The 13519-nt window shown below is 44.2% G+C and overlaps 1 protein-coding gene across 16 annotated transcripts in view; it reads left to right on the top strand.

Annotated features, from left to right (window-relative positions):
* The window catches only part of PECAM1 (platelet and endothelial cell adhesion molecule 1), a 70555-nt gene that overhangs the window by 40531 nt on the left and 16505 nt on the right, over window positions 1-13519 (top strand). For 12 of the 16 annotated variants that reach the window (XM_084837417.1, XM_084837411.1, XM_084837409.1 and 9 more), the window contains one exon: window positions 9780-9802. The exons of 3 other annotated variants lie outside the window; for them this stretch is intronic. In XM_084837417.1, coding sequence (XP_084693543.1) covers window positions 9780-9802 — 23 coding nt within the window. Of the gene's footprint in view, window positions 1-9779; window positions 9925-13519 lie in introns of those variants that run through there. One more of the 16 variants, XM_084837420.1, reaches the window with a different exon arrangement.

Here is a 13519-nt window from a genome sequence, read left to right as displayed (position 1 = left end):
TCTCTCCTGCACATACCCGGCTGCAGTTTTAGTTATTTTTGGAAATGTAATAACAGTGTATTGTTCTAATTGCGTCTGCTTTTCCTGAGTGATACACAGGAAAAGTGTTTCAAATAGATAAGCAGGGCATCACACAACAGCAAAGCCATTTTGGAGGCTTATTGCATTACTTATTGAAACATAACCATGTTGACTTTGTTTATGGAGATGACTCTTGATAGCATTTATATCAAAGCATCCACCCGGCTGGCTGTGGAGCCCAGATGGCTGTGGAGCCAAGCATATGGCTGTGGAGCCCATAAAGAAGGGGGATGCAACAAAAATGGAGGACGCCAAACTTCCTGGCTTTGTGAATCAGGAGCCTTTCAACACATCTGTAATAAAATGCGGTCACCCTTTAGTGTAACTGAGAAACACAATCCAGGGCAGCAAAGCTGTGCAGATAGGAACAGGGTTGGTTCGTATGGGAACACCTTGCACAGAGAATGGTTTTGCTCCCACTCCCTGACTGCATGTCTTGATTTTTTTCCTCTACAAGTACAGCTGCCAGGAATTCCTATAGAGAAAAGTAAATAGCTGCACAAGGGCCTGCTTGCGTAGGAGGTTTTCTCTGATGCTGCTGTGACTTAAAGTCATCAGGGACACATGATGTCGTGGCCAATCCGCAGCCTCCCTGGAGTTTACCTGTGGGGAAGCCGCATTTTTGCAGAGTACTTTCTCGCCATTGTTCTTCTTTAATTTGGCTCCCCTGCGATTCAGCTGCTGTGTGCCCATCCCTCTGCTTTAAATTTGGCATGATTGGGCCATTCCTAGGGGTGTATCTTTCACCTGGCTCTGCCCCCTAGGTAACTAGAGTAAGTAGCCTCCTTTTCCAACACATCAAAGCACTAGAGCAGTCTTTCGAGCCTCTAGAATCACGCTGTACTTCCTCTTTGCCAGTGGAAATAATTAGCCTCCATGATTATGCACTCCTCTGATGTTTGACAATGTGCTGGAATGGAATTGTGAATTAGTTACTCTCCATTCATAATAATATAGTAGCTGGGGGGAGCCTGGACAGGGGCAGGAAACAAGCGTCTCTCATTGGTTGAGCAGCCCCTGCCAGGTTGATGACGTTCAATACTACTCTCCCCACCCAACCCGGAAGTGTGTTGCTTTCAAGTGCTGTGTGACCCCTGAAAACCAGATTTTAAAGGTATGGAACGCTCAGCTCTTCTTGCTTCATGTGTCCCTGATGGACCAAAGCCAATTCCATGAAACTCTGGTTAATACTCCAACGAGCTTCTCATTCTGAAGTTCATGAAGTTCCCCCCCTTGATGACAGTGTTGCAGTGTGAGTGTGTGAGTGAGAGAGAGAGAGAGACAGAGAGAGAGAGAGAGAGAGAGAGAGAGGATGTATGTGTAGTCCTGACATTGAAAGGTCCATCCATCAGCAACAAGAGACAGTATCCCTCTTTCCCTTCTGAAGGCAGTTCCAGGGCTGTGGGAAATGGGATATCTCTCCCACTCCCTCCCTTCCTCATTAAATGTAGGAATTACTTCCTCCCATATAAACCTTCCCAGGAACTTCACTCCACACCTGAGGCCCTTCTTTCTGTCCCTCCACTGTCAGATGTGTGGCCGGTATGAAAGAGAGAGACCGTTTTCTACTGTGGTGCCTAGAATGTGTTACCCACATTTAGGCAGACAATATGTTGGAATGGGGACTTTTTGGCAGACTTTTAATCCCATTTTCTTCCAGCAGGCATTTTTCCAGGAAGGCCCTCTTTTAATGTGCTGCTTTTAAATTTTTATTTTATTTGGTTATTTTATACTATTTTATCTGTTATGTTGTTTTTTGGTTGATTGTTGTATTTTTGAGGTTGTAAGCTACCTTGTATATATTCCAATATAGAAGAAAGACAGGATATAATTTTATAGATTAAATACACATGGTGGGTTCTTAATTAGTACTATAATGAATGAGTGTCTCCAGAGTCCTTTTTTTAAAATACCACTTCTTAATTGAGTTTTTCAAAATACAAGCATAAGTTTCATTCAGACCAAACATCCAACATTAATTAAACAATGGGATACTGTACAAAATACATTTGTGAAATATTAATCAAATGGGAGGATATGAGATCATTGACCAATTCATTGCAGTGCCTGATATACAAAATAGAGAAAGTTAATTATTTTATCCCATGAAATTTCTCCATAATGTTTCATGTGTAGATGGAGGACAGGTGATATCTTTATTACTAAAGATATGCATAGCATATAAACCCCTGTCGTATTTTGTAAAAACTATCCTTACATTGCTCTGACCTGTTGTGTCTGACCACTTTTGTTAATTTCTCCATGAATGCAACATGCCAGACTTCACCTTATTTATTTATTCATTTTATTTTATTTATTGATCGCCCATCTGGCTGGTCACCCAGCCACTCTGGGCGATGTACAACAACAAAACAGTTAAAACAATAAGATTCTACATTAAAAACACCATAAAAACTACCCTAACCCACCGCCTGCCTGAACAACCACGTTTTTAATGCGCGGCGGAAGCTCATTAAAGAGGGGGCATGGAGGAGTTCCCTAGGGAGGGAGTTCCACAGAGTGGGGGCCACCACAGAGAAGGCCCTCTCCCTCGTCCTCACCAGCCTAGCTGTCCTGGCTGATGGGACAGAGAGACGGCCATCCAAGGTTGATCTTGTTAAGCGGCCTGTCTGGTGTTGCTGTAGGCGCTCCTTAAGATAGGCTGGGCCGGAACCATATAGGGTTTTAAAGGTCAAAACCAACACCTTGAATTTGGCTCGGAAAACAACTGGTAACCAGAGCAACTCCTTCAGCACTGGAGTGCTGTGATCTCACCGGCGCCTGCCTGTAATCAGGCGAGCCGCCGCGTTCTGTACCAGCTGAAGCTTCCGAACTGTCTTCAAGGGTAACCCCATGTAGAGCACATTACAGTAGTCTAAACGAGAGGAGACCAGGGCATGTACTACTGATGGGAGCAGATGGTCGGGAAGGAAGGGGCGCAACCGCCATATCAGATGGAGTTGGTACAACGCTGTCCAGCTCACAGCTGACACCTGAGCCTCCATGGACAGCTGGGAGTCCAAAATGACCCCCAGGCTGCGGACCTGGTCTTTCAAGGGTAGCCGTACCCCATTCAACACCAGGTCAACATCCCCCAACCTCCTCTTGTCTCCCACCAAAAGTATATTGGCGGTGGCCTTTTGATAAACACATCTAGACTCGGGTGGTCTGCCTCTACTGGTTTCCCCAGGCAGTATGCAATATGGGAAACTGGCCCAGTGTCAGCACAGTGCATCTTCAGACAAAAGTCAGGGCTCTGGGGGCAACAGCAGGACCCACTGCCATTGCTACCTGTCTGCCCTGGGCCGGATGGGACCCCTTAAGAATTTGTTTCTTGCTGCCAGGCAACTATACAAATATCCTGGCATGGCTAACCTAATGGCAATATCCAGAGATCAGTAGGAGAACATTTCAGCGTACTAGGGATGCTTCCAGATGGAGGGTTTCTAGTGCTAACAATCAAAAGGCATTGTGCAGTTATTCTGTCTTTTCTTTCTTAACCTTTTTTTATGGTAAGAAAAAACACGGAAGAAGTGGTGGGAAAACACTGGAGGGCTACAAATGGAAGGTGATGATGTCTGGACCCCCTATAAAATTTTGTGGAAGAGGCAGGGCAATTGCACAATAAAAGCCTAATCTGCAAGCACCTGAAGATACTCTGTAACTGGCGTTAAGGTGGCCATCCCTGAACAATGAAAGCTCAAAAGGAGACCACTGAATTACAGTTCATGAAGAGATTCAGCTCTAGCACCTCTGGCTTGAATTGGCATTATGGATTTTTTATCACACTACGTGTGTTAATTAGCTCACCAGTGCCAGGATGTGTATGGCCAACACAACCTTGTTAAATGTCACTGTAACTATTTTCCTTTTATGTAATTGTTGCTGTCCATGTTGCATTTTGTTTCCCTCAGTCCTCAGCCCCACCCCAACCAAGTGTATATATATATATGCCTACCAGTTTAGGATTACTTCATACAACTGATGAAGCGGACTCTGGTCCACAAAAGCTTATGCTAGAATGAATTTGTTAGTCTTTAAGGTGCCACAACAAGACACTTTGCTGCAGCAGAGTAACATGGCAACCTCTAACTGTTCTAATCAAAACCTAATCTGCGGGTGCTTTCGCTGGAAAAATGAGTCAGTTGCTGGGAGGCAGTTTTAGTGTCGAGACAGGAAACACTCAGGATCCCATGGCCACCCACACTCTGCTGTGGAAAAACAAATATTCTCAAGCAGAAAGAAGCATGAGAAACCCCTGCTTGCTTCATGCTTTGGAATAAGTTATTCGAAGTGGTTCTGTCCCTCAGGAAACCAGCTTTACTGAGTTTCCTGCTTCCAGTCTCCAGACATTACACCTCTGAAGGGACTTCTTGTTGAGTTGAGAGACCCTTCCTAACAAAGTGCCACAGCAGAGTAACTTTCCTAGTTTGGACCTTAATCAGATTTTTTTTTTGAAAAGCAGCTTAGATTGGATACATTGCACAAACCTGGAAGAGTGGGTGGTCCACAAAAGCATAGAATAGTTTTCCAGAAAAAGAGGTCTGCTGTCAACACCTCACGCTTATTTTGTTCCCTTTTCCATATTGCCTTTTAGATTCGAAGTTTGCCAGAGCCTCTATATTTCTCATATGCTATTCCAAAGGTTATCTCATCTATAAGTATGGCATGAACTTTTTCATTTCAACTTCCTTACCTCCCCTTTTCACTTCCTCTGCCTTCAATCCCTACCACGGCCGCTATTCCACAGTACTTTCGCGACGTCGGAAGTCTGCTCCTCTAGCCCAAAGCAAGCAGTTACATTTCTCTTGTTTGTATGTACATGGTGATTTAATAGAAAGGGTTAACAGTTTTCTGGGCAGCACTTGCAGAGCAGAGCGATCCCCCAATCCCATCGTGAAGCGCTGAAACTTTGCAACTTTGGCAGCTGCCCCCCCCCCCACACCATATGTGCAAGTCAGTATTGTCCTGACTTGCACACAGTAACACTTTTCTCATTTGTGTAAACACTGGGAGAGGGGATTGAATAGAAAGGGGTTACACTTCTCTTGTTTTTGAGTATATGGGGATTGAATAGAAAGGGTTAACAGTTTTCCAGGCAGCACTTGCAGAGCAGAGCAATCCCCCAATCCCATTGTAAAATGCTGCTGGGGTTGTGGTGGGAGCAGGCAAGAAGAAAAGGCAGCAAAGCTGCTCTACCACGCTTACAGACTTCCATTTAGATTCCTGCACTGAGCAGGGGGTTGGACTCGACGGTCTTATAGGCCCCTTCCAACCCTCCTATTCTATGGTTCTATGATCTGTGTTGTGCTCTGCAGACAACCAATAGCAGAATGGCAAAGAGGCGAAAGAGTGCAGGCTTGGCAGGGTAACACTCCCATCCCATTATTGTCACAGGTGTCATCCTGATAACCACACCCCCAACATCCTCCCACACAAAAGCAGTTCATTGCGCCATGGCAGAAGTACACAGGTAGGAGGTGGCATTTTGTTGGAGTAACCTGAGAAAATGCTGCATTTTACCCATTAAAAAGTAACATGGGGAAATGGGGGAAGAGGCGGGACAACAGCTGCAGGGCAACAACGTCGTGTAAACTGCGTGCAGGAAAAACCATGACTGAAGAATGACAATCGCACTAAAAAAAACTCTGTGTGAAGGAGCCCATAGTCTAGGGGCTTCTCCACATGGCCAGTTTATCCCAACACTGTATCGCTGCTTCTACTTCCTGTTCAAGCATGGGTTCTGCACATTGCCTGTTTTTGTCTCACTACATCCTGCTTATTATCTTTTCACAGAGGGGTGGAGCATCTCGTAAACATCGCTAAATCGCGAATGCTGCGAGACAAACCCTTACGCAAGGCGGGTGACTTGCACAACTACCTCTGTGGTACCTGCTCCTTTCCCTCCCCCTGCAGTTACTGGTTGCTTCATTGTGATTGACACAGCTGTGCAGTATGGCGGACAGGGAAGAAGGCAAACACATGCTCTCCGGAGACATGGCTTTTGCACATGTTGCCTGGCGGAGCACCAGAATGCCGCTGTGCCAGCCATTCTGCTGAGCAACGTAAACCAAAACCCTGCCTCCGCAGTTACAGGGTCAGAGCATGGTGACATGGGTTACATCAGTAGACTGACATGCCAACCCACTGGGCTTCCATATGGCAGACTCCCACTGCGTTGTGCTGCACCGGCAAACAGTAGGGAATGACGAGGAGGTGGAAGGGCACAGGGCAGGCGTGGCGGGGTGACACGCCCACCCCTTTTGTCATCACTACCCTCGTCATCATAACCACACCCCCCACAACCACCCACAGACAGCACCTCATTTTGCCATGGTACAAGTACATGGGCTGGGGCTGGCGCTTTCAAAGCACTACCAGAGAAAATGCCACATTTTCCCCATACTGAAATAGCACAGGATAAGAAGGGAGAAAGCACGGGAAAACCACTGGAGGACAACAATGTCATGTAAAGCACCCAGAAAATTCTGTGCTTGAGGAATTATGCACACACAACAAAACACAAGTGTAGAGACGCTCCAGGTTGGCCTTTTGAAGGTTAAAAAAAAAACCCTCGGTGATTACAATAAGCTTTCATCACTGAATAACATGGGGATAGATCCAACATTGCGTGAGTGGACCTCTGCTTGCACAATGGAACTTCCCCCTTGCTCTCCTCCCTCCTACAGTCCCTCTCATGTGTCCCCCAAATCTGCTCCAGAGTATTCTCCAACTATCTGTAAAAATGACTTATTGCTATTAAAGTAACAGTAAACATATGCTGGATAATTAACGTGAGTAACGCTAATCCAATTGACCCACTAATGTTGAACCATAACATCTTTCATGTCAGCTCCGTTATACTCACTCATGCTATGTAACTTTGTCTTTGGGGTATTCACTTTTATGGCATGTAAAAAAAGAAGAATGTATCAATTACACTGAAATGCCTAACACAATGTATAATCACCACATGTGTATTGCTTATACGTTGTTGTATACACATGCAGCATACTACATGCTGAGAAGCTGTTGACAGTTGCTACAACTCACACATGCTGAACTACAAGTAGGTTACCTTCTGATTCCTTTGCTGAAGTGCTTCCCAAGCTAGGAAGTGTGTAAAGAGTAAAGCAGACTGACCTTTCAGCCTACAATTGAATCACATGTGCCTTGTGAAAAAGGCAGTTTTGTAAGCATATGCTGGACACATTCCAGGGAGTTGTATATTACCCATCTTACGTAGCATGTTGGTAACATATATCTCCTTCTTAAGAAAGGCATGGTGGATCAGGGTCCAAGGGTCCATCTAGTCCAGTTATGGGACTTGCCAAATGACATGCAATGCCCTTGAAATAATAGCAACCATGTAAACTTTGTTTTCTTTTAAACTAGATTTTGGAGGTTAAACTATAATTGAATTGTATCACTTCATCAAAGTCTAAGAAATCTAAAGGATATGTTACAGATAAAGATCAGACTAGACTTAGTCATAAAATGTTGCTGGCCACCTAGACTTTTGATATAGGGTGACAAAGACATGGGATATCCGTTGGTTTTCCCTAGTTTCCCCATCCCCTGGCCACAGTATACTTAACAAACATCCCTTCATTTGAAGCTTTGGAAATATACAAAATTTATAATTTCCTCCTTCCTGGTAGTACAATACCTAGCATACGACATGTGACTTTAATAATTTATTTCAGATTTGTTTATTTCAAATGGCCTCTTTGATCTGTTAGTGAACCAAATTACTGTTTTGAGCTATATCTACTTTAACAATCACAAATGTGTTGCATATTTTGTCTTGATTCTGTCAGTCTAGAGAAAGGAGTTAAGTCAAATTCTCCATCTTTCCCCCCTGCTAGCTTTAAATGAAGAGACCAAGGCATAGCATTGGGATCTGGGATCATGATCAACAATGGGAACCTCTGACCCTTTGCTCTAACTTTAGGAGGTACTCCTGTGCCAAAGCAGAGGTAGCAACCATTAATTCTACTTCATGGAGTGCAGCGGAGCACTTATGTGGCACAAGAAATTTGTGCAAGGGTTGTTGTAGGTTTCTCTGTTTTAAGACACACACACACACACACACACACACACAGAGTGAGGGGGGATCTCTACACGAGGCTTTTATCATGCACTCATGGTTGGTCACTCATGGAAGTTTGCGAGTCCTTTACACGATGTTGTCAACCTTCAAGGCCTCCCCTGTGCTTTATGACCTTTATCCTGTTTGTTTTTTAAAGACGGGGAAAGTCCAGCATTTTTTCTAGAACCACGAGTGAAGCACTGCAAAGGCTGTGTGTTGCAATTCTGCTATACCACAGTGCCATCTAGTGACAGTATAATTAAACATATAGAACTCACAGAGAAAAGAAATCCCCTCAAAAAGCACGTGTATGCATGTGTAAAGGAGCTGATCTTAATCCCGCAAAGATCCCCGAAGCAAAAGCCCTGGTAAAGGTGCAGGATAAAACCCTGGTGTAGAGAAGCCCAGAGAGAGTGAGAGATGGGGAGAGTGTGAGGGTATATCTATAGTAAAAACTTCTATTGGCTATATAGTATTTTTTTCATTTATAACTATAATTCTTCTAATTCAGTATATCAACAGGATACATGGGTAAAATGAATACAAAAGAAAATGATGAATTAGCATATATTAACGAGGAGGTCATGTCTATCATGACTTCCCTCAAATAACCCTGGGAACGGTAGTTTGAGGAGAGTGCTGAAAATTCTGTTAGAGAACTTTAGTTTCAGCTACAGTTCCCAGGATTCCCTAGGGAGAGGGAACTCCCTTCCCATTGAACCAGTTTCAAATGGGTAGTGTATATATGCTGTGGAAAGCAGGAGGACCACATGTGGTGAGGGAAATCCTTGCTTTTCAAGACTAGGATGAAGCTGTCTAGCTTGGTCTTGCTTCCATCACCCAGGTTGCCTCATTAACTGCTGCAGTGTGTCTGCCTATCACCTGGAGAGACTTGCATAGGTTTTGCATCTAGTGAATGCACCTGTCATAGAAATCGTGTGTGTCTGCTTCTGTCAATCAGCTTTTCTTTTGTTAGTCAGCTTTTCTCAAGTTTTCCCACTGCTATTAGTGTCACCAGGATCACTGTTGCTTTTCAAAATAACATTTGTCCTTGAAAGAATCATGTTACCTGCCCATTTCTTCTTCTGCTTCCTATGCAAATGCTACGAAGTCAGCAAGTATATGAAGCATTCTAATAGATCAGGCATTTTAATCCTATGCATATTTACTTGGAAGTAAGTCCCACTTTGTTCAATGGGACTGGCTCCTTGGAAAGTTTGCACAGGATTGCAGCAAAAGTCATACAAATTGTAACCTGAATCAGGAGGCTTCTGATCAAAGTTTCCTGAATTTCTGTAATTAATCAAAGGAATTAACCAAAAATTATTGTCCTCTGCTACCAACAAAGAAATGCCATTGAGCTGTCAAAGCAATGAAGACTTTGCTTCTGTTCCATATTAAAAATTAAATGGGTTTACTCAAGTAGATACACAGAAAGAACTTGTTTAAAATAGGGTTGAGGGAATGGGCAATCTTACCTTGACATTTGAGCTAAATGCACTGCAAATGTAACTGCAAAATCCTGAGAGCAACTGAAATAAAACCTTTGACTGACAATGTTAGTGCATTATGTTTCAGTTTCTAAACTGTATCTTCTAATTTTCAGATGCTGGGGAATACAGGCATTCTGTAAGTAAGCATTTAATTTGAGCTGTAAAAAATTGGGAAAATACGCTTAAGAAAATACTTTGGTTGTCAAAGCAGAAGCCAAAATATCTTTCTTTTATGAATAAATGCCTTTTTTTAATAGCATGTTGCACATTCATTCTTACAGTGAATAGGTCAAATCCAATGTCACAATGGGACTTCACATCGCTTTCCTCCCTTCCTCAGCCCCTGCTAATCTGCTTCAGAGCAGATTTGGGAGGCATGCTGGGGGCTGCAGGGTGGAGGGAATGCTTTTCTACATGAGGCATTTGTTGTGTGCTCATGGTTCCTCACTCACGGTAGTTTGTGGGTGCTTTAGTTGACAACTTCATCCTCCAAGGTCTCTTCCGTGCTTTCCAAGCATTGGGGGGTGGGGTGTTGATCTGGGAAAGTCCAGTATTTGGGGGAGTGTCGGAATGAAATGCTAGTGTAGTTGTGCAATTCCGCTGTACCATAACACCACCTAGAGGTTATGCAACAGAACATATAGAAAGGCAGAGAAGGAAACCCCCTGGGAAAAATGTGTGTAGAGGACCCTATCTTAATCCCACAAATTCTCCAGAAGCAGAAGCCACGGTAAAGTAGCAGGTTAAAAGTCTCATCTAGAAAAGCCTGTAATCTGTTCCACCAGCAGTTTCTTCTCTGCTGGCTATGTCTTTGGTGGTAAGCATAATTTGCATCATAAATAACTAAAGAGAGATTTGGTAAATTATAAATTTTTACTCTGGTTTTATATTGTCATCTTAAAGTTTTACCAGTTTTATGTTTTATGATGTTGCTGTTTTTTGTGGTTGTAACTGTTGTGAACTGCCCAGAGAGCCTCGGCTACTGGGTGGTATAAAAATGTAATAAATAAAACAGTAAAATAAATTATAATAATAATTCTTTAAGAGAGTGATTCTATGGCCCCTAGACAGTGCCTGGGGGGGGGGGGGGATAGGATAGTTTGGATTCCTGGATCCAAGGTTGGAGACATTACTGACCTCAGAGCCAGGAATCCGAGCTCCCTGCCCCTTCCTCCTCCCCCTAGCAGCTGGGGTGGAGAGAACCATGCTGCCTGCCTCTTCAGGCTTGCAAAGGTGACCTCTGGGGGAATGGAAAGGGGGTGTTCCCATGGGTGGGGAGGGGAGGGGACTGGGAGACCAGTTGATGAGGAATTTTCTGGCCTCCCCAGCCTCCTTCCCTCCCCCTCCCTAACACTTCAGCAAGACAGGCCAAAAAGCCTGTCTAGCTGAAATGCAGAGCAGGAGGAGCATGGAGGTGAAGATCGCCTCTGCTGCTCCTCGCACTCTGCAATGGATGGCCATAAGCCTCCGAATTTGGAGGCTTACAGCCAGCCCCATAGGATTGCACTCTAAAGAATTAAAAGAATTGCACTGAAATGGATTAGGACAGAGGTAGGCAACCTGTGGTCCTCCAGATGTTTTGGACTGCAGCTCCCATAAATCCTGGCCATTGGCCATGCTGGTTGAGGCTTATGGGAGTTGTGCAAAACATCTGGAGGACACCATGTTGCCTACCCCTGGATTAGGACTATGGCTGGCTCACAACTGGCTTCCAATCCTGTCAAAGTTTACCATCTTCACATAAAGTAGACTCTTAACACCTAAGCAGGAGACACCATGGGTTCACACACCTCGATACCCCACATTCAAGGTTGAATATGCGATGAATGTGGTTGTTGTTGAACTGTGGGTTGTTGTTGAATCGTGGGTTGTTGTGTTGTCCACATCCAGCCACAGTAACAAACCATGGTTTGTTCATCAACAGCAACCCACAGTTCACAACCCAACAACACACCATGAGTTCTCTTCATGGGTTGTTCATGGTTAACAAACCATGGTTTGTTAGTGCGGCTGGGTTTGGACAACACAACAATACACATTTTAACATCAACCCTGTTCTGCAACAACCTACATGGTTCAATGACAACCGACGCTCAACCCATCCATACTCAACCTTGAGTGTGGGTTATCATGTTGTGTGAACCCAGTTAATGGGGGGTCCAAGTTAATTTCCAAGCAGGATAAAAATAACTGCTAGCTGAAATTCCCTCAGTCGCCATGAGGCCCATCCTCCCATTCCTTGTCCTTGGTCTAAGAATGTAGCATGAAGAGCAGTCTGGCATAGTGAAGAGGGTTCCTTGAGTTCCAAAAGTGTTAACAGTCAAAACCACATCAAAATTAAGACATGTTTATTTAGGATCAGAAAGGGGGAGTAAATAGAGGTCAGATAAGCAACAGCCCTCCCCCCAAATAAAAATAGTTTCTAACGAGCCTATGCATTTGACAATCTAACCCCATCTCGTTTCCAGTATTTATACTCTCATGCAAAAGATGCATGCAGGTCAATTAAAGATGACAGATTTCCGTAGGGCTTGAGAAACTGGGATGAAGGGGAGCTTGATCCACCAATGAGGTGTGAGGAGTGGGGGACAGGATGGGGCATTTCATCAATGGGATTGGATATTCCCATGGTCTGATGGGCTGGGACTTGCCTTTTGGGGCAGTTTTGACACCAGAGGTTGGACATGTTCCAGAAGGATATATATATTTGATTCATGGGAGATGGGCAGTTGGTACCCTCCTCTGATCAAAGAAGGAGAGAAGCAAAGATGAGAACTGAAAAATGTCCATCTGTCTTCCTGGTAGACAGATCCATTAAATAAGATTTCCTGGCTAGGTGCATGGAATGTGAGGAGTAGGCAAGTGTAAAACAGCACAGCCAAGCCCTGACAGGCAAAATGGAGTTCTTAAAGAGAACAACTCCATAGATTCATAGACTGAGGCATTTTCTCCACATCCCACAATGAGATTGAATGAGGAGTTGCTGTTTCCTCACATCAGTAACCTATAGATTTCATAAATCTAAAAAAGAAAAGGATTCTGGTACATCATAACAACTTGTATACATATCTTATGTCTAAACTCATCTATTGATTGCATGGATACAAAGTATAAGAAAACAGAGAGTGAGAAGTGACTGAAGTATGTCACAGTAATCCTAAAAATAAGAGTTAACATCAACTCAATCTCTTGTCATGTATATGGATTACTTGGCTTCAAATATTCTTCAAAAACGTGTAATTGACGGGGGGGGGAATCTTTAAGGGTACAATCCTGTGGGCGCTAGACAGTGGTTAGATGGCCATAGGATTATTCGGTTTATGGGAACTGACCTTGGAGCCAGTGCTCCGAGGTCGGTTCCCAGGAAACTGCCTCCCCCCCCCCCGCCTCATAAGAGGTGAAGTTTGTCCCCAGCTCCACGCTCAGAAGAGCAGCCCAGAGTGGGGCAAAAGGCAGCGTTCCTGGGGCTGGGGAGGGGACTGCGGAAGTGTCGTTAGGACGTTTGCTATGTGCCGTCTGGCCTCCCCCTCCCGCTCTGACTCACTTTAGCTAGACAGCCGAAATAGGCAATCTAGCCGCTAATGCAGGATGGCCAGAGCGCAGAGGAGAAGATACCCTCTGTGCTCCGCCCACCCTGCGTTGGATAGTCGGTCACCTCTGAGTTCAGAGGTGGCCAACTACCCCCATTGGATTGCATCCTAAATCTTAAACTTGCAAAGTCACTTGTCAGATTGAAAGGCAGAATCTAGCGATTTTAAATCAATCAGTCAATCAATCAATAGATGCGCCTTTTATCTAGTTGATTTAGGTGAGATTAGCTTTGCCCCTTCTGTGTAATAAACCTGTACTATCA

The sequence above is a fragment of the Heloderma suspectum genome, chromosome 2 (assembly GCF_057233095.1).
Source record: "Heloderma suspectum isolate Gila_16-S chromosome 2, 16-S_ref, whole genome shotgun sequence".
Classification (NCBI taxonomy): domain Eukaryota; kingdom Metazoa; phylum Chordata; class Lepidosauria; order Squamata; family Helodermatidae; genus Heloderma; species Heloderma suspectum.
Note: the sequence above shows the minus strand (reverse complement) of the source record. Positions and strands in the feature narration are given on the sequence as shown.